This window comes from Conger conger, chromosome 4, assembly GCF_963514075.1.
Source record: "Conger conger chromosome 4, fConCon1.1, whole genome shotgun sequence".
NCBI lineage: Eukaryota > Metazoa > Chordata > Actinopteri > Anguilliformes > Congridae > Conger > Conger conger.
Window position 1 is genome coordinate 37,975,242 of NC_083763.1, and position 21,394 is coordinate 37,996,635.

Consider the following 21,394-nt stretch of genomic DNA (forward strand, 5'->3'; position numbering starts at 1 on the left):
TCACTGAAATGCTCACAAAACTGTTGAAGGTGAAGAATAGCATATCCACATTTAAATCCTTTCACAATGATGTATTTTCCTTCCTTAAACTTTTTATTCCCCATTGTTTTTAAGATAATGCTACATGTGATATGTTTCACTTCTTACTCAATTACTCAAAGAGATGCAGTTAAAAGCTATGAAATGTCACTTCAGGGAGCATACCCTTGTCTGCTACAATAAGTTACTTTGCGCTTGAGTGATCACAAACGGTTTGGCTACAATTTAAAGAAACGTAAATGTTGTCTGATGTTGCAGTTGTAATATGCGGGACATTTGCAACAGAGGTATGGTAACAATGAAAAATAGCTGCATTATTTTCCTTTGCAAAAATAAGCATATTCTGCATGGATGTTGACAGCAGCAAACAATTAGCAATGCTGTTAATTTTTTGTTTATTACGAGAGATGGTTTCACTTTTTTTTTCTTGTCCTCATTATGTGAAAAAAAGACTGAAATTGCACCCCTTACAAATAAATCCATATTAAAAGTTGTGTATAAATAGAAACAAAACATAACCATGATTCAAATGTCTATGTTGTTCATTTGATTACCACCAAACTGTTGTGAGAACTGCATGAGAGTTCTGTGTTTAATGCGCATTCCTTCCTCCTCCAATTCCCGAGTACTTTCTGAGACAGATATTACAGCTCTATAAAGATAATGCAAGCTTCTCATGATGAAAAAGGGCACTGCTGCCCCCTACTGTCGGAACCTGCAAGTATTTCAGACTGCTTTGGATTAAATGCTCACAATTGGTGGAGCATTCTGGTGGTGGTGGTGCGAACAACGACTGTGGAAAAATCACTTGTGGAGGGAGTGCCAAATGAAACATGAAACATAATTTTACAAATATATAATATTACAAGATCTTAAGATAAAACTGGCCCATAACTTGACAACATAATGTAATGGATGCATTTTCACACACAGCTTTGGATCCCTCTCAGAATGCAAATGCAGTGAAGGCATCAAATGAGGTATGTAATGCAAAATGTGAAGTATAAAAGTGAGAAATGAATTTTTGCACAAGAAATCATACATTTTAAAAACTGAATTGCCATAATCAGTCCGATGAACGTCATTACGATCGTTGGACTGATTATGGCAATTCAGATCCCAATGCTAGCTCTAATTCACTTTGTTTCCATCTTCTCTTGAAGGATGACATGATGATAAAAAGCCAAATGTGTATTCTGAAAGTACATTTCAGATACACTGTAGCAATTCACACAGCAAAAGGACTTTCATACAGAACCGTCCTCAATGAAGTCAGCAAGAAACTTAATCTGCCATTGGACACAATAACCCTGAGGTTTGGTACACTAGATCATGGAAATTAAATTCTACATTCATATACTCACTAACTGGGTCATGATCATAAATATATACATTTATTATACCTTCCAGCTATAAGAAATCAGCCTGTGATAGAGTAAATGCAGATGACCTGGAGATGGAGAACATCTGGGGGAGTGCACAGAATGGTCGTCTGACGTTGTGGTGTGATGTCAACAAGGTTAGTGAGTGCATTCTGCATTCAGGCTTTAAGTTAAAAATATATTTTAAAAAAACTACATTTAAAATGATTTGCACTCAAAGTCACCCAGTAAATACATTTTTTCATTGTATATTTTTGTTTTGGTTCAAGTCATTAAATGTGAGGGTGGCTAAGATAAAACGTTATGTTCAAACATATAGGAAAACTTTCCGCTGTTTCAATCTTTTTTTTGTTAAGTAATTTAATTTTAACCATTATTATTGGCACCCCAGACAATTATTGTAAATAAAATTAAACAATGTAAAATTGGCAATACAATTTTACTTAATTTAGTTCATCTCAGTCTAATGGAACTATATAGTTTCTTTCTGGATAGTATATAGAAAGAGGAGAAAACAGAGAGAGGAGCGCATCTGTGGTAAACAGTAAAATTTTGGAACAAGGGTGATGAGAATGATGAGAAAAGGATGGCGACAAAGGCACTCTTGATATGGATGCGTTAAAAAGCCTTTATTATGTGGCTAATGCTTAGGCAAGAAATGAAAAACACGGACTGACGCGTTGCAGCACACAGGCCTTCATCAGGGTGAATAAGCAGAGGTGAGGCACAGTCAGCTGTATTTGTTGAACCCATGATGCTAAAGGCTCATTACAATAAGTAGCACCAATATCCAATGCACAGGGGAAGCCCCACATACTTATATACATCTTACATAAAACATGAGACAAAGGGACCATTGTAGCGTGGGAAAATCGGTAAACATAAATGGAAATCAATCAAATTTCATGTCCCCCCAAAAGAAAAACAAAACAAATCAAATTACAAGAAAGGGGAATAATTTATTTCCTTATTAAGCCCTGGAAATACTCTAGCTTTCAGCTGAAAAATCCAAAATATTTCCCATTGTAGAAGACGTTTCAGACGTCTCCTCCCTTCCGAGAAGTGCGGACCTCTTCAATGGCCAAGGCTTTCAATGAATTGGGGCTGCAATGGCTGTAATGTTTAGTCATAGGGTATTTATCATTATGCATCCTAATGGCATACACATGTTAAGACAACCTGTCCCTTAATCTACCACATTCACATTCCAACCTGTACACAACAAAAGTGGTATTACAGTTGACGGATGATTGTATTTTATATGTACTGGCTCCATGAGTGTCCTTATATGTGTTGCATTTCACAATGTGGTGACACTAATTGCAGTTCCCACATGGGTGGTTTCCTACAGGTAGTTTGGGGAGCCAACTAGGCTTAGCTAAGGGAGACAGGTCACTGCGCACCAGCTTTTTCTCAGTACATAGAAAGACTTCTCATCTTTCAATCAAATTTGGAAACTATTTTTGCTGTTTATCAACATGAGGACCAAAGTTGTGAGATGAAAATCAAAGAAACCATTATGAGACTGAGAAACTCATACAATGGTTAGAGACATCAACCAAACCTTAGGCATACCCAAATTAACTATTTGAAACATGATTAAAAAGAAAGAGAGCCCTGGTAAGCTTACTAATTGCAAAGGGACTGGAAAGAACCCCACAGCTGATGACAGAAGAATTCTCTCTATAACAAGAAAAATCCACAAGTTAAGTTTTTGTACCTCAAGCTATTTTAAGACCATTTCCTGTTGAAAATGTAGTAATTGGAAATGATGTAGAAGTCAGTTTCAAGGGTCAAACCAACAAAATAGTTTTTTAAAATATGTACAGTACTGTGCAAAAGTTTTAGGCATGTGTGAAAAAAATCCTGTAAAGTAAGAATGCTTTCAAAAATACAAAGTGAGTGAACAGAAGAAAAATCTAAATCAAATTAATATTTGGTGTGACCATTGTGGCAAGCCGCTGGTTGAGAGAGAGAGAGAGAGAGAGAGAGAGTAAAATTGGTGCAAAACAATGATTTTATTCGTTTTACACGTGCCTTCAGGGCACTGTCCAGCGATTCAGCCCAGCCAGGTGCTTTTCTTGTCAAACAAATCAAAATCAAAAAGGAAAAATCCAAAAACTCAAAAAGAAAAAAAAATGAAAAAAAGTCATCGGCCAAAAAATTAGGGACGCAGGAATTCGGTTCGTCCTTCCTCCGTCCGTGGGATTAGTGCGATTCCTGCGGCGTTCCGGCCACCTAGTCGTCCGCCTGGGAGGCTCCGTTCTGGGTGCAGAGAGGGAGAGATCAGCGGGGTTAGGGGGGGTGGTGATTTCCTCACGTGAGTCCTCGCTGTTGGAGGTTTCGTTCGCGGAGGTTCGTTCGTGCCACTGGGCTCTCTCGTGGTACGTCCAGGCTCTTTCCGCTTCTCTTGCGGCTGGTTTAGCTCGGGGTTCAATCGTAGAGTTCACTCACTCGGGCTCCGGGTAACCCTCCTCCGTCATGAGCCCCGCTTGGCGTTTGTTCTCTCCTTTCAACTGCTGCCGCTCCCTTCCGCGAACTCGGCGCAGCTGTGCCTGTTTAATCAGAGGAGGTTAGTAGTTTCCCGTCACATTCCGCACGCGTCTCGCCTCGGGCCGCTGTCCTTGGTGCTGATACTCCTCCCGGCCTTTCTCCAAGGTGCCGCTCTTAGATACGTCAGGGGAAAATATTCAGAGTTAATTATCTCCCCCAGTGCTTGGCGCCGGCACACTGGCTGTTCGACCCCAGTGGTGTACCGATCGCAGGTCGGGCCACCACACCATCCTTTGCCTTCAAACCAGCATCAATTCTTCTAGGTACACTTGCACAAAGTCAAGGATTTTGTAGGCATATAGTCAGGTGTGTGATTAACCAATTATCCCAAACAGGAGCTAATGATTATCAATTTAATACGTAGGTTGAAACACAGTCATTAACTGAAACAGAAACAGCTGTGTAGGAGGGTTAACACTGGGTGAGAAACAGCCAAACTCTGCTTTCAAGGTGAGGTTGCTGAAGACTGTTTAATGTCAGAAGTCATACACCATGGCAAGACTGAGCACAGCAACAAGACACAAGGTAGTTATACTGCATCAGCAAGGTCTCTCCAAGGCAGAAATTTCAAGGCATGTGCTATCCAAGCTCTGTTGAAAAAGCACAACAAAACAGTCAACGTTGAGGACCGTAAACTCAGTGGCTGGCCAAGAAAACTTAGTGCAGCAGATCATGCTTACTTCCCTTCGCAATCGGAAGATGTCCAGCAGTGCCATCAGCTCAGAATTGGCAGAAACCAGTGGGACCCGAGTACACCCATCTACTGTGTGGAGAAGTCTAGTCAGAAGTAAATGGTAAATGGTTGGCATTTATATAGCACCTTTATCCAAAGCGCTGTACAATTGATGCTTCTCATTCTGCCTGAGCTATGTCACCCCCCATGGTCTTCATGGAACAATTGTGTCCAAAAAGCCATACCTCTGAAGTGGAAACAACGCCAAGCGACTCAACTATGCACGAAAACACAGGAACTGGGGTGCAGAAAAATGGCAGCAGGTTCTCCAGACTGATGAGTCAAAATTGTAAATATTTGGCTTTAGCAGAAGGCAGTTTGTTTGCCGAAGGGCTGGAGAGCGGTACAAGAATGAGTGTCCGCAGGCAACAGTGAAGCATGGTGGAGGTTCCTTGCAAGTTTGGGGCCGCATTTCTTCAAATGGAGTTGGGGATTTGGTCAGAATGAATGGTCTCCTCAATGCTGAGAAGTATAGGCAGATACTTATCCATCATGCAGTACCATCAGGGAGGCATCTGATGGGCCGCAAATATATTCTGTAGCAGGGCAACGACCCCAAACATACAGCCAATGTCATTAAAAAGAACAAGGAGTCTTGGAAATGATGGTATGGATCCCACAAAGCCCTGATCAAGTCTGTCTGTCTGGGATTACATGATGAGACCGAAGCGAGGCTGCATAAATCCACAAAAGAACTGTGGCTAGTTCTCCAAGATGTTTGGAACAACCTACCTGCCGAGTTCCTTCTAGCAAAATACACATGAAATGCTGTTCTAAACATAGTTGTCATCAGAAGGGCATTTTTTTTTTTTTTTTTGGGGGGGGGTTAGACAAGGATAGGGATATCAGAAAGAAGGGGCAGGGGAAATCAGGAGGGAGGACTAAGGTAGAGTTCGAAAAGGTGGGTTTTGAGTCTGTGTCGAAATAGGGGGAGGGATTCTGCTGTTCTGACAGTGGTAGGCTGTAGTCATTCCACCACTGAGGAACCAGAACGGAAAACAGGCGTGAACGTGCAGCTCGACCGCCAGGTGCACGTAGAGAGGGAACCGTAAGGCGACCAGAGCTGGCAGACCAGAGTGGTCTAGCTGGGGAGTAGGGAGTGATCAGGGATTGTATGTAAGGAGGGGCAGTCCCCTTAGCAGCCTGAAATGCCAACACTAGAGCCTTGAAACGGATGCGTGCGGCAATAGGAAGCCAGTGGAGGCCAATGAGAAGCGGGGTGACACGAGCCAACCTGGGCTGACTGGTGATCAGGCGGGCTGCAGCATTCTGGACCAGCTGGAGGGGCTTGATGGCACACGCTGGGAGACCGGCTAGGAGGGAGTTGCAGTAATCCAGGCGGGAAATGACGAGCGCCTGGACTAGGAGCTGGGTGGCTTTCTCAGTCAGGAGATGACGGATACGGCGTATATTATACAGAAAGAACCTGCAGGTTCTGGCAGTGGAGGATACTTGTGGAGCCAGGGTGAGGCAGTTATCAAGAGTCACCCTAAGATTCTTTGCCGTACGGGAGGAGGAAACTACAAAGTCCTCAACAGTCAATGAGAGGTCGATTGACGGAGAGGACTTAGCAGGGATGTAGAGAAGCTCAGTTTTGGCAAGGTTGAGCTTCAGGTGATGGGAAGTCATCCACGCAGAGATATCAGCCAAGCAGGCAGAGATCCGTGTGGTGATTTGGGTGTCGGGGGGGAAGGAAATGAAGAGTTGGGTATCATCAGCGTAGGAATGATAAGAAAAGCCGTGGGAAGAGATAACAGAACCAAGAGAACAGGAGAGGCCCAAGAACTGAGCCCTGCGGGACTCCAGTTCGTAGGGGGTGAGGGTCGGAGACTGAGCCCCTCAGTCCAATAGTGTGAGATGAAGAGTTATTGCATAATGCAAGGCAATTGGTTTCATGGCAGTATATGAAGCTCTTGTGTGAAGTCAGTTATGAACTCTATAAGACTTGATCATTGGTGGCGGAGCTGAGCTCTGGCCGAATTTAACCATTGCACACACACACATGCGCGTGCGTATAATCCAGAGATGAGGAAATAATATTGATGAGAAAGTGTTCAAAGGAGCAACAGTTGGTGTGAGGTCGTGTGAGATGCAACCATTTGTGTTATCTGTATTGTTCCTTTGCTTCCAGGACAAAGAAAACAGGCCTTTCTTTGTTGCCCTTCACACGTATGAGGCTGCGCAGGCAGAGGACTTGGAGTTCTGCCAGGGTGATGTCATCACAGTACTATCAAAAGGTAAGGATTAAAACATGAAAGCCTTGACGACAGTATGGGTTTACTGATAACCATTAATGACTACACAAAATCTCACAAAATCTCTGCTCTGGTAATAGGCCTCTGTACCCATTTCATAAAGCCTCTGGTCATTTCGGGACTCGCCACATGTTGAAGTGGGAGGATAACCAATGCTCAGGGTCGAGTGCAAGCAGGAGTTCATTGTAATTTTCTGGTCAGACAGGTCAGCATTTCACCCTTTTGCCATCCACCTGCTCAACCCAGGTCTGAGGTGCGAGTCTAACAATCAAACGCCAATTAACAGTTTTCATGGATAGTATGCTGTTCAGTTTGTCTTTCATATACAGTAAATCCCACACGCAGGAAAATGCATTGGTTACATTGTGTTTATTGGTCACTGTCACTGTTTTAATTGTTTGTGCCTATTCTCATTACCCCCAGGTATGGTATTTCGTTATTTTCATTCTTTTTTTAAATTATTTTTCATATACCTGTCTGTACTGTTGAAGCATGGGGATTTTGCATAGCTGTATTTGGGTCATGATTTTTTTGGTTTCCAAAAAGGCAAAAAGCAAAAAATGTGATTACAAATTATTTGTAACATTATTTAATTAAGATGCGATCAAATGTAAGTAATGTTGACGGGGAGCAAGTTCTTGATTGCAGGACATTGAATGAAAAGTGGAACAGGGTTATACTTGACACAGCGTAAATTGACACAGTGTAAATTCATTCCTCAGGAGCAGAATTATAATGCTACAAAGTTGAGAAAACACTCTCCATAGTGGATTAATACAGCTATACATAAGAGTTTGCAAAAAAATAATAAACTGTATCAGATATATAAAAAGGACAGCACTGAGAGTAATAAAGCTGTAATATGCGTGCTTGGGTTAAAAAGAAAAGGTTAGCCAAAAGGCAATTTGAAAGGCAAATCTCCAGATGATGCAAAATGCAATCCCAAACACTTCTTCCAATACTGTAGTAGGAAAAGGAAAATTAAAGGTCAAGTGCATTAAGAATAACAAAGGAAAACTGCTGTTTAAGAATTAAGATATTGCCGAGGCCTTAAATGACTACTTTGTTGAGAGTTTTACCAGGGAGTATATGTACTAGTACTAGTGTACTAGTGGGCTGGAAGGCATACTCAATACTAACAATGTTTTAGCCAATATTGAGATAGGGGATAATGAAATATTGGATTAATTACATAAACTAAAGACAAATAAGGCAGCAGGCCCAGATGGCATATTCCCAAGGGTACTCAGAGTTAAGTGAGATCATTTTTAAACCACTGGCAAGCATTTTTAGACAGTCTTTTGAAAGTGGAGAAATACTGGATGACTGGAAACAAGGTAATACAATTCCAATATATAAGAAAGGGGACTGTACCAATCTAGGAAACTACAGGCCTGTCAGTCTAACTTGTATCACATGTAAAATACTGGAATCTATCATTAGGAACAAACTGGAATTATTTCTTGAAAATAATAACATTCTAAGGGATAGCCAGCATGGTTTCGAAAGGGTAGGTCATGCTTTTGGCATTCTTTGAGGAAGCTACCAAGTGTTTTGATGATAGCAGGGCCTATGATATTCTATTCTAGTTAAATCTGCAGATTACAAAACTTTAGGTTTAGCTAACAGCATAGACTCTACTAAAGTAATAAAGTAAAAATTGGATAGTGCTCAAGTGGAAAAAGACTTGGGGGTCATAGTTGACCAAAGCCTTTCGGGTTCTAGTCAATGTGCGGTAGCAGAAAAAAAGACCAATAGGATGCTTGGATACATAGCCAGGAATATTGCTTATAAGTATTATATTATATATAGGAAGTTATACTCACCTTATGCAATACTCTTGTTAGACCACACTTGGAGTACTGTGTGCAGTTCTGGGGACTGCACAATAAGAGGGACATAGAGGCACTGAAAAAGGTTCAGAGAAGGGCAACCAGATTGAGTCCAATGCGTAAAAGATAAGAGATACGAGGAAAGACTTAGGTGTGTTTCATCCAAAATTTCATTCAGCAAAATATTGTATTTTTCCAAATAAAATTTCATATAATGTCATATAACACAAAGTGACAACCAATGTTCCACTATTTAAAATGACTACTTATTAATCTTAAACCCTATACATATTTAGCATTTTACTGTTACTGTCTCCAATATGGTAGCAATTTCCCAATGAAAGTCTTATAAAAGTTAAACATGAGAAAATTTCCAAAAAATCAATTTCTTTGTTATAGTTAAGTTACATAATGAGTGTTGTGGTAAAGCAATGAAATGTTTTATATTTTTTGAACTAATTATGATGTTACCATATGACAGATTTATGAATGACACATTGTCATTAAGGACATAATTATTTGGAATTCAACTGTCAATAGTTGTGTAAGCCTACACTTTTATCAATGGGGGGTGTAGGCCCCCTGTCCCTGAAGAGACTGGGGCCATCAAAAATATTGTATCATTGAAACATAGTCGCCTCAAAAGTATTGGAACAGCAAGGCCAATTCCTTTTTTTTTGCAATACACTGAATAGATTTTGGCTTGAGATAAAAAGATGAACACAAGACAAGAGTTCTGAATTTCAGCTTTTATTTCCTGGTATTTACACCTAGATAGAGTTAAACTACTTAGAACATAGCACCTTTTGAATCAGACCACTCAATTTTTAGGTGAGCAAAAGTATCGGAACAGAGAGTATTTAAGGAAATGAAATTGAATAACATAAATAATTTAATATTTTGTAGCATATCACTTGCTTGCTACATCTGCATCCAGCATTGACATCACCAAACTTTTGCATTCTTCTTTTGTGACTTTTGTGATAATGAAGTCCTTGTTGTGTTGGCAGTGTGTGAGTTGAGTTAGATGAGTGACCCCACTCCAGAAGCAGCCATGCAAGCCAAGCCATGACACTTCCTCCACTGTGCTTCACTGATTAGTTTTTATGTTTTAGATCATGAGCAGATCCCTTCTTTCTCCACACTTTGGCCTTTCCATCACTTTGGTAGAGATTAATCTTGGTCTCATCAGTCCAAAAAACTTTGTTCCAGAACTTTAGTGGCTCATCTCCTTCCTTCTTTGCAAATTGTAATCTCACCTTCTGATTCTTACTGCTGATGAATGGTTTGCACCTTGTAGTACAGCCTCTATATTGCTGCTCTATACGTGTTATTCAAACAGTTGATTGAGATACCTTCACCCCTGCCCTGTGGAGATTGTTTGTGATGTCACTGACTGATGTTTTGGGGTTTTACTTCACAGCTCTCACAATGTTTCTGTCATCAAATGCTGTTGTTTTCCTTGTCTCAAATGTCTGTTGCTCAGTACGCCAGCATTTTGTTTCTTTTTCAGGACATTTGAAGTTGTTATACAAGCTATCCTCAATGCTTGTGCAATGAAATCCCCCTCTTTTCTAAGCTTCAAAATGACTTGCTTTTCTTCTAAAGACAGTTCTCTGGTCTTCATGTTGGTTTATCTTACGCAAATGCAGTCTTCACAGGTAAAACCCAAGGCTAAAACCAAGAGTAGACATTCAGAACTATTTATTGTTTAATCCATCAATCTAGCAGGACACATCTGGGCAACAAGAAACACCTGTCATGCTCCAGTAATTTTGCTCACCTAAAAATTGGGTGGTCTGATACAAAAGGTCATATGTTCTAAATTGTTTAACTAGATTAAAATACCAGGAAATAAAAGCTGAAATCTATAATTTCATGTACATCTCATGACCTCAAAATTAATTGCCTTCAGTGTATACCAAAAACATTGCTGTTCCAATACTTTTTGACTGTATAGAATACAAAATATAAAACCCTTTCATGGGGCCAACTATTTCTAGCCATGCCCCTAGCAGACCCTATACTGATGACTGCAATTTATAAATGGTATACCTGGCCCTTCTCCTTGCTAGCCTCCATAGCAACAGGATTTTCTCTGTAGCGTCCACACCTCTCCTTGTTTGCCAAAGGCATCTGTTAAAATGTAAAAAAAGATGTAAAAATTTTAAGGAAAAAAAATCAGCATAGTGTATTAATTGGTACAAATTGCATAATATTCTGAAGAAATCCATTGACATCAGAGCTGAATCCACAGAGTTATTCAACAACATCGATGACATACTGCCCAAATTATTTTTGCTGTATGACGAAATCCATTTTGCTGAATGACAAATTTCATACATTTCCATTCCTAACAGACAGTTGCTTGGCCACCTATTTACAACCATGACCTTTACATGACATTACATTAAGGGCATTTGGCAGACCTCTTATCCAGAGCAATGTATAGTTGATTAGACTTAGCAGGAAACAGTCCTCCCGGGAGCAATGCAGGGTTAAGGGCCTTGCTCATGGGCCCAATGGCTGTGCGGATCTTATTGTAGCTACACCGGGGTCGAACCGGTGACCTTGCGGGTCCCAGTCATCTACCTCAACCACTACACTACAGGCTTCACTATTAAACTTCCTTGATCTTCACTGTTAAACTTCATGTTATCACATACCACTAAGTATAATAAGTAATGCTACAAATATATTCTTGACATGCATTTCTTGTGACAAGTACTATCACAGAGGAAAAAGGTAAAATTATCTAAAACTGTGGCGAAAATAGCGGCAATCCTTCCTCCTTTCCTGTTTGCGAATCGCAAATAAACCTTTTCTGCAGACACAGGCTCCAGAAAGAATATATATGCATCTTAAAGTGGTAGGCTATACTTTAATTATTTTTAAACCATTTACTTCTGGAAAGTACAAAGAAAGTTAATTTTAAATTGTCTGTTCTCTCTGGGATTTTGTTCAGAAAAAGTACTCTAGGCATATTTATCTAAATATCTTTATTGTAAGGGTTGACAGCTCTTGTGGTTTTCAGGTAATGGAGTAAGCACCTTCTGTCCAGATGTGTCCATCCATCGATCCATCCATTATCTGAACCTGCTTATCCTGAACAGGGTCGCAGGGGGGCCAGAGCCTATCCCAGCATACATTGGGCGAAAGGCAGGAATACACCCTGGACAGGTCGCCAGTCCATCGCAGGGCACACACACCATTCACTCACACATCAATACCTACAGGCAATTTATACTCTCCAATCAGCCTAACATGCATGTCTTCGGACTGTGGGAGGAAACCGGAGTACCCGGAGGAAACCCATGCAGACATGGGGAGAACATGCAAACTCCACACAGAGAGGCCCCGGCCGACAGGGATTCGAACCCAGGACCTCCTTGCTGTGAAGCGGCAGTGCTACCCACTGCGCCATCCGTGCCGCCTCAGATGTGTCCATAAAGCACCAATATGTAAAATCTTAATTCAGTTATCCGAGCCCAGCACAGTAGTCAAGTGAAATTCCAAACTACTTGGTCTCCCAAAAGTCCTTTGTGCAATTGGTAGTTTACAAATTCCCATCAATGCATGGACTGAGAACGCACACATGTGTAGAACTCTGTAGGCTACTACTCCGTAAAAATCGGTATCACAAAATTCATGTCACAAAGTGATGCCACTTACAGAGTATGCTATTACATATTGTTATTACTTTTAAAGCAACTGTGATTTGGGTCACCACTTCGTCACAGGTGATGTTACTAATGTGTTAGGTTTAATTTGGATATTACATTTAAGAAAACACCTAATGTTACTATGAAGTGTAGGTGTAGGTGTACCAAGTAGATGTAATGGTTCAAATAAAACAAACCATTAAAATTTAAATGATTTTTCACAACATAGCTAGATATTTTTTAATCTGACTGCAAGATAAATTTTCCACCCTTTGAAATATTGGCGTCTAACACCCATGGCCAGCCCACATTGCTGATGAGTGCTAATGCTGTGCACAAATGCAGTTTGATATAAAACCAAAAGGAAGCAGGCAGATGAGAATGATAGCCGATTTACCGATTGTCTACATGGACACGCTTGCAACATGTGTTTGAGGCTTGCAGGAGACATCTGTTGCATTGATCTCAGCTCGCATCTTTCGTGAAACAATCCCCTGATTGATAAAAAGTATAGTTTGGAGGACTGTTTTACTACACCAGTTTTTATTTTACCCTTTCAGTTCTCTATGTATATTTACATCAGGTACACGTCTGATATTTCTATATTATTCATTATTAATAAATAGCTACTAATTATTATTTTTTGCCATTAACTGAATAATCACAAGCGACTGAAGCAGGTGACAAACTGCCTAAAGTAGGTACTACGTTACCTCCAAAACAATGGTTATATGCCAATAGTTATAACGGTAAATACAGCAGCCAAGTGGAATATTGAGATTGGTATTTTATTGCTCAATTATAATGCTACAAATAGATAACTTCATGTACACTTTCTTGACATGCAAAGTTGTGACAATTTCCATATTTCCTGGTCCTCAGGGGTCCTTTGAGTCATCACATGGCATGTCACATTACTAGTTCAAAATGGCTTCTTATGATTATGTTGCTGAAGGACATTGAGGAATATCTGTGTTTGGGGACGAAAGTATTTTAGATATTTTACATAGTTAATGCTGTTTCTAAAGGCATATCTTCTCAATACTTATTTTTATAAATTCACCAAGGTCAATGTCAGTACACACAAACTATGTAGAGAAAATGGTGGTAATCCTTCCTCCTCTCCTGTTTTGTCTGACTGGGGCTCGTTTCATTACTACATTACCAATAGTTATAACAGTAAATACAGTAGCCAAGTGGAATATTGAGATTTGTATTTTATTGTTCAATTATAATAGCTCTACTCAGTTTACTTTCACTTTCATTGCCCTCCTAAGTTACAGCAGTGACGCCATCTGCTCTTCGTAAAACTCAAACTGTTTTCAATATTCCAATGTATTCATGAAGTCCAAGTATCTCTGCCATTGATTCCATGTGTTTTTACTGTGGGTATTATGGGATAGAAAACTCAAAAATATTCACTATTCAATTCAATACATGGCACAATTTTTTTAAATCCATGAAAAAATTTGATCAAACTGTTTTCTGGAAACCATGATATTCTTGAAGACCACTAACCCAGGTACAGCAAGGCCAATTTCTTTGTTTTTGTAATATACTGAATACATTTGGGGTTGAGATGAGATGGACATGAGACAAGAGTATTTACAACTAGATGTGTTAGACTATGTAGCACATATGGTATCAGACCACCCAAGAGCTAAAGTATTGGGACAGAGAGTATTTAAGTAAATGAAAGTAAATAACACTTAATATTTGGTAGCATATGGTCCGGGAGTCAGAGACATGTTTTCCCAGCTTCACATGCTGCAGGTGCAGGTGAATCACAGACAAGGCGCTCAAAAGATTTAATCACCACAGAGGTCAGGGGGACGGGTCTGTAATCATTAAGTCCTGTGGTCCATGGCTTTTTGGGGACTGGGATGATGGTGGAGGTCTTGAAGCAATCTGGTACTCCAGTGAGGTGTTAAAAATGTCTGTGAACACCGGAGACAGCTGATCAGCACAGTGCTTCAGGGTGGATGGAGAGTGGAGTCTGGCCCGACTGCTTTGCGGGGGTTCTGCCTCTTGAAGATCCTGTTGACATCTCTTTCCAGTTGGGAGAGAGGTGTCTCTGAGGTGAGTAGCTGTGGAGTGGCCCAGGAGCCGGAGCTGCTGTGATGGAAAAGGTGGGAGAGGAGGGGGGCTGGAGCTGGAGCTGGAGCTGGTGGCTGGTGTCATGGGGGATGGTGTCAGGACTGTCCCATTGACCTTCAAAGCGACAGTAGAACTCGTTCAGGTCGTTGGCCAGGCGTGAATTGTTCATGGAGTGGGGGTTTTTGTTTTGTAGTTAGTGATCTGTCTGAACCCTTTCCAGACAGAAGCAGAGTCATTGGCTGAGAACTGGTGTTGTAGCTTCTCTGAGTACAATTGTTTAGCTTCTCGCACCTCCTTGCTAAACTTGTACTTGGCCTCTTTAAACATGACTCTGTCTGCACTCCTAAATGACTCTTCCTTCTCTTACCTTAACTGTCTGAGTTTGGCTGTGAACCAGGGTTTGTCGTTGTAGTAACCCACCCTGGTGCGTGATGGTACACAGCTGTCCTCACAGAAGCTGATGTAGGAAGTTACCGCCTCTGTGTACTCATCCAGATTGTTGGTAGCAGTCCTGAAAACGTCCCAGTCGGTGCAGTCCAAACATGCCTGAAGATCCTCCACAGCTTCACTGGTCCACTTCTTTGATGTCCTCAAAATAGGTTTAGAGAGCTTTAATTTCTGCCTGTATGCTGGAATCAGGTGGACCATGACGTGTCCCAGTGCAGCACGGGGGACGGCATGATAAGCACTGCTTGCTGTGGTGTAACAGATATCCAGAATGTTCTTCTCTCTGGTCGGGCATTTAATAAACTGTCTGTATTTGGGGAGTTTGTGGCTGAGGTTTCCTTTGATAAAGTCACCGAGGACAATAAATATAGAGTCTGGGTTTGTCCGCTCCACACACAGTATCTGATCGGCGAGCATGCGCTGCGCCTCCTGCACGTTAGCCTGCGGTGGAATGTAAACACCGACCAGTATGAATGAAACAAACTCACGGGGGGAGTAGAAGGGTTTGCAGTTAATGAAAAAAGAGGATACAGAGGAAAGAAGAGCATGCTTGTCCTATGGTGGTCCATGGTCCTGGAATAAGCTGCAGGCTAAGCTCAAACTTAATTATTTTATTTCATTAAACAATTTTCAAATAAGAATAATGGATGTTCTCATGGTCAGCTGCAATTGTTTTTAGTAACACTCATATACACTATATTGCCAAAAGTATTCACTCAGCTATCCAAATAATTGAATTCAGGTGTTCCAATCACTTCTATGGCCACAGGTGTATAAAATCAAGCACCTAGACATGCAGACTAATTCTACAAACATTTGTAAAAGAATGGGTCGCTCTCAGGAGCTCAGTGCCCAGCGTGGTACCGTGATAGGATGCCACCTGTGCAATAAGTCCAGTCGTGAAATTGCCTCACTACGAAATATTCCACAATAAACTGTTAGTAGTACTATAACAAAGTGGAAGCGATTGTTATAGTAGGGGTCAGCAGATGCTGAGGCGCATAGTGCGCAGAGGTCGCCAACTTTCTGCAGAGTCAATAGCTACAGACCTCCAAACTTCATGTGATCTTCAGATTAGCTCAAGAACAGTGCGTAGAGAGCTTCATGGAATGGGTTTCCATGGCTGAGCAGCTGCAACCAAGCCAAGCGCAATGCAAAGCGTCAGATGCAGTGGTGTAAAGCACGCCGCCACTGGACTCTGGAGTGACGAATCACCCCTCGCCCCTTCCTGTTCCGACATGACTGCGCACCAGTGCACAAAGCAAGGGCCATAAAGACATGGATGAGCGAGTTTGGTGTGGAAGAACTTGACTGGCCTGCACAGAGTCCTGACCTCAACCCGATGGAACACCTTTGGGATGAATTAGAGTGGAGACTGCGAGCCAGGCCTTCTCTTCCAACATTAGTGTCTGACCTCACAAATGCACTTCTGGAAGAATGGTAAAAAAAGAGTTGAAGCTGTTATACCTGCAAAGGGTGGGCCGACATCATATAAAATCCTATGGTTTAAGAATGGGATGTCACTCACGTTCATATGCGTGTGAAGGCAGACAAACGAATACTTTTGGCAATATAGTGTATATATATACCCCTTCCAGGTTGCCACTCAGCCATGGAACAAAGTAACGTTACTTCAAAATCGACTGAACCAGAGCTGTGTCGAAACAGTTATCTAATTAAAGGTATAATAGGTAAGCTTTTGGCGTTAAAACATTGTTACAAAACCAATGTTGACTCGTTGACTCGCCCTCTGGCTGTATTCATAGTCCTTTAATTTGGGTTTCAAAGTGTACATTTGTCGGGCCACATGTTCATTGGTTGAAAATTGGTTTTAACTGCCACAGCCAATGGCATGGGGGCTTGTTCTGATTGTTATTGTAGCTGCCGAAATTGAACTCCAAACAAGCGATCACTGAAACTCTGAATACTGTTGCTTATTATCCAATCAAAGACTACATATCTACTTATAAAACAATACCAGTTTGTTATCGGTAGCAACAAGCAAATTAGCTATAGTTAGCTTGACAAATTTACAAATATCCAAACCTAATTTACAAATATAAAATATAGGCAATATGAACATAGTAGCGATTGCACAAGCGTTTTGCTTCAGGTGAATATTTGTAAATTCGGGAAGCCGACAAGTAATAGCTAATTTTCTTGTAACTGATAGCGAACTGGTATTGTTTTCTAACTAGATAAGCAATAGTATACAGAGTTTCAGTGATCGCTTGTCTGGAGTGCAATTTGGGCAGCTACACATTCCTTTTATCTCTTTACGTGTTCAGTCATCTGTGTTTAGCTAAACGTTTATTTCTCTCAAACTGTAATTTACAGTTGCATCATTTCTGGTGGACTAACATATCTTAGTCAGCCAAATAACTTGCTTGCTCACAATATAGTTGGTTAGCTAAAGTAAAAACTTAAAACTTAAAACTTAAAAAAATATAAATAGTGTTGTGCATCAAAGACAAGATTTCATAAAGTCACCTGTTCAGCATTACATTACATTTTTGGCATTTGGCAGACGCTCTTATCCAGAGCGACGTACAGTTGATTAGACTAAGCAGGAGATAATCCTCCCCTGGAGCAATGCAGGGTTAAGGGCCTTGCTCAAGGGCCCAACGGCTGTGCGGATCTTATTGTGGCCTTATTGTGTGTCCCAGTCATTTACCTTAACTACTGGGCTACCGGCCGCCCGGCAAACATTTTCTTTCTAGGCCACTACAAAAAGATGGCAGGCTCTGTTGTGTTTGTTCCTGTCAGCTTTCCAAAACAGTGCACAAGAACACTGGAATGTATAATAACACTTTATATTACACATTATATTACTGTGGGAAGCATAAACCACAAACAATGCAACTGTAACTTACAGTTTGAGAACCAGAACTTCTGATTGTATTGCACATGTCCCTCATAAATGTTGTTAAACATTTGCTCATAAACACCCTCATCAGCAACTACTGTATATAGAGAAACACTGAGATGACAACTATACAAACATGAAACGTTGAATCCAACCTTGCCTGTTGTAAAACTAGTTAGCTAACTAGTTTTGGTGGTAAGGTCACAGTAATGGGGTTTCCAATAACACTAGCTAGCTTGTTTGCACTGGTTATTCATGTTAATGAAGTTGGCTAGCTACGTTACCTACATACGTTAGGGTGGTGCTGACAGCTAACGTTAACATTACATTAGCTAGCTAGACCATGTCATAGAAGTGATGTGGGGGAAACATACGGAAGCTAATCAGGTGAAGTTGAAACTCAGGCCAATTCTGTAATGTGGTATATGAAGGGTTAAAGCGGAACATTTAAATGATCTACTTACAATGTCATTGGTCTCCTCCATGACCTTTATGTGCATTGGTCAAATAAATATCAGTTAAAACTGTGTGAGGGCATGCACATCGGATAACGGGAGTCCAGAGAAGTGCCTATTGAATTGTCCTCCATGTTTTAAACTAGTGACTAAATAAATGGGCATACGTTTTTCAACTTATGAGCAAAGCCTCCTTTCTCCTTTATGTATACCTTCTCTGTTGGGTATACAACACTTGTCATTAAATTTAACATAGTAATACATTGCTTTCTCATCTCATTTCTTTCAGTAAATGAACAGTGGCTTGAAGGACAGTGCAAAGGAAAAGTTGGAATATTCCCTGCATGCTTTGCTGAGAAATCAATGAGTCTCCAGAGGAATCCACTTTGATTTTGTCCCTGGTGAACACCCTGCCACTGGTTCGTGGTTTGTCCCTCCTCGAACCACTGTTGGTAGGTACTCACCACTGCTGACCGGGAGCAAACTACAAGCTTTGCTGTTCCGGAGAGGCTCCGACCCAGTTGTCTGGTCATAACAATATGTCAAAGTCGCTCAGGTCTTTACGCCTGCCCATTTCTCCCACATCCAACATGTTGAACTGTTCGCTTACCGCTTAATATATCCAAGACTTTGACATGCGCCGCTTGACATGCGTGACTTATGGAATATTTTGCAACAATTTATCTTTTGCATTATAAATGTAAATTACGTCAAATTGAAATTAAAGGTACAATGGGTAAGATCTTTGTGTTAAAACATTGTTGTAAGATCATTGTAAATCCCTTCTTATCATCGAAAAAGGCTCACTGACATGTTGACTCACTCTCTGCCTCTATTTATAGTTAACCTACCAAAACATTGTATAGCTGCATAATAATTCAAGCTCATTAGTTGAAAATTGATTGTAATTGCCACAGCCAATGGCGTTTTAACGTCAGTGTGTTCATAGAGAAGGAGTGGGATAAACATTGTTGTGGTTTGAGCATGTTTGTTGCTGCAATTCCTCTCTTGATCGTTAGAAGTCTGAAATTACCTATTGTACCTTTAATAAATTATTAACATTTGTGTTAAATCAGAAATAATCATTACATGTTCCCAGATGTATTATTTCATACCTACACAATTGTGAAGTCCGATGTATCTTACTGTTGGAAATTTCAGTTTGCTTGAACATGCATTTCTTTGTCCAGTAAAATTATGATATTCATACAATTAAATCCTGTGTTGGCTTGTATACTTTATTTCAAATTACTGATGGTCACATCATGTCATGACCACTTGTGGTCAAGAAAGTGACCGTTTCAAATAAATTTAAGGATTTTTAAATACATTTTAATGGCTCAGAGAAACAAGAGAAGAAAGGGCACATTTTTAAGCAGTGTTTCCATTTTCTATACATATATGTATTTATATACCTGTACATACAGTGGCTTCAGAAAGTATTCAGACCTGTTCACTTTTTGCTCACTTTAATGTGTTTTTAATTGATACAATAGCCATTTTGTCCATAAATCTACACTACCCAAAATGACAAAGTGAAAACATGTTTTAACATTTATTAAAAATCTAAAACTTAAATATTTCATGTGCATAAGCATTCAGAGCCTTTATTTTGGCAGTCCAAATTGTCAGGTCAGGTGCATCCTGTTTGCATTATCTTTCAGATGTGTCTAGAACTTGATTGGAGTTAATTAATTGATTGGACATAGTTCAGAAAGGCACACACTTGTGTATTTGAGGTTCCACATTTGACACTGCATATCAGGACAAAAACCAAAGCCATGAAGGCTAAGGAACTCTGTTCACCAATACAACTGTGGTGAGGCATAGATCAGGGTAAGGGTGTAAAACAATTTCTAAAGCTTTGAGTGTTCCCATAGTGGCCTCAATAATTGGGAGGGAGAGTTGGCCGTCCAGCCAAACTGAGTAACTGGGCAAGGCAGGCCTAGGTCAGGGATGTGACAAAGAATGGTCACTCTAACAGAGCTTCAAAAGTCCTCTGCAGAGATGGGAGAACCTGCCGAAAGGATGACCATGTCAGCAGCACTCTATCAATCAGGCTTTTATGGTAGAGTGGCAAGACAGAAGCCACTCTTGAGTAAAATACGTATTACAGCCTGCTGGGAGTTTGCCAAACAGCATTGACAGCATGAAGAAAAAGATTTTCTGGTCTGATGAGATCAAATTTAACTCTTTGGGCTGAACTCCAAGCACTATGTCGGGCGAACACCAGGCACTGCTCTGGCACCTTGCTAATACCATCCCCATGGTGGTGACAGCTATGGGGGTGCTTCTCAGTGGCAGGGACAGGGATACTGGTCAGAATTGAGGGAAGGATGAATGCAGCCAAATACAGAGCGGTCCGTTAAGAAAACCTGACATCAGACAGTTCAACTTTAAGCACGCCAATGGGCCGAAGCATACAGCTGGAGTGGCTTCCGGACAGGCTGACAGGAGAGGTTGTTTTTTTCATTATTTTGATCCGAAAATAATCGAATAATCATGATGGGTATTGGGTTTACTGTGTTGAAATTTGCACAAGTTATAAAAGGACGTAATTCTGAAATTAATAAGGTGAATGAAATGAGAAGAAAATGGATTTACGAGGATTTCAGCACAGCCGTGGCAAAGGGGCAAGCTGCGTTCAACCCGGTTAAGGGGCTTCTCTACAAGAAGGGTGTGAGATTCAGTATGCTAAACCCAGCCTGTCTCCGAGTCACACACAACAACAGGGACCATATCTTCAACTCTCCTGGCTGCAGAGGCGTTTTACCAGCAGCACTTCCCGCTCAAAATGACTAATGGCTGGCGAAGTAAACACCAGCATATCTCTTCCAGGTGATATTATTTTGGTTAGCCAACTAGCTATACAATTATCCCTGGTCTGCTGTAAAAACATTATCTAGTTTATGTTCCATTGTTACAGAAACAGCGGACCTAGCTAACGTTATTTATTATTTTTTGCTTAGCTGGCAATGAAATCACTTGAAATTGAAACGTGATACCTCTACACCATTATTTGTCAAATGATGCCATTTAGAGGCTCATGGTTGCAATGCATGTTTCACAGACT

The 21,394-nt window shown here is 40.7% G+C and overlaps 1 protein-coding gene across 2 annotated transcripts in view; it reads left to right on the plus strand.

The window, feature by feature from the left end:
- Positions 1-19,538, plus strand: part of ncf2 (neutrophil cytosolic factor 2) — a 52,250-nt gene extending 32,712 nt beyond the window's left edge. The window contains exons 11-15 of one of the 2 annotated variants that reach the window (XM_061238017.1): positions 973-1,019; positions 1,203-1,354; positions 1,450-1,558; positions 6,839-6,944; positions 18,611-19,538. In XM_061238017.1, coding sequence (XP_061094001.1) covers positions 973-1,019; positions 1,203-1,354; positions 1,450-1,558; positions 6,839-6,944; positions 18,611-18,711 — 515 coding nt within the window. In that variant the 3' untranslated portion in view covers positions 18,712-19,538. Of the gene's footprint in view, positions 1-972; positions 1,020-1,202; positions 1,355-1,449; positions 1,559-6,838; positions 6,945-11,828; positions 12,681-18,610 lie in introns of those variants that run through there. The other variant, XM_061238016.1, reaches the window with a different exon arrangement.
- The last annotated feature ends 1,856 nt before the right edge of the window (positions 19,539-21,394 follow it).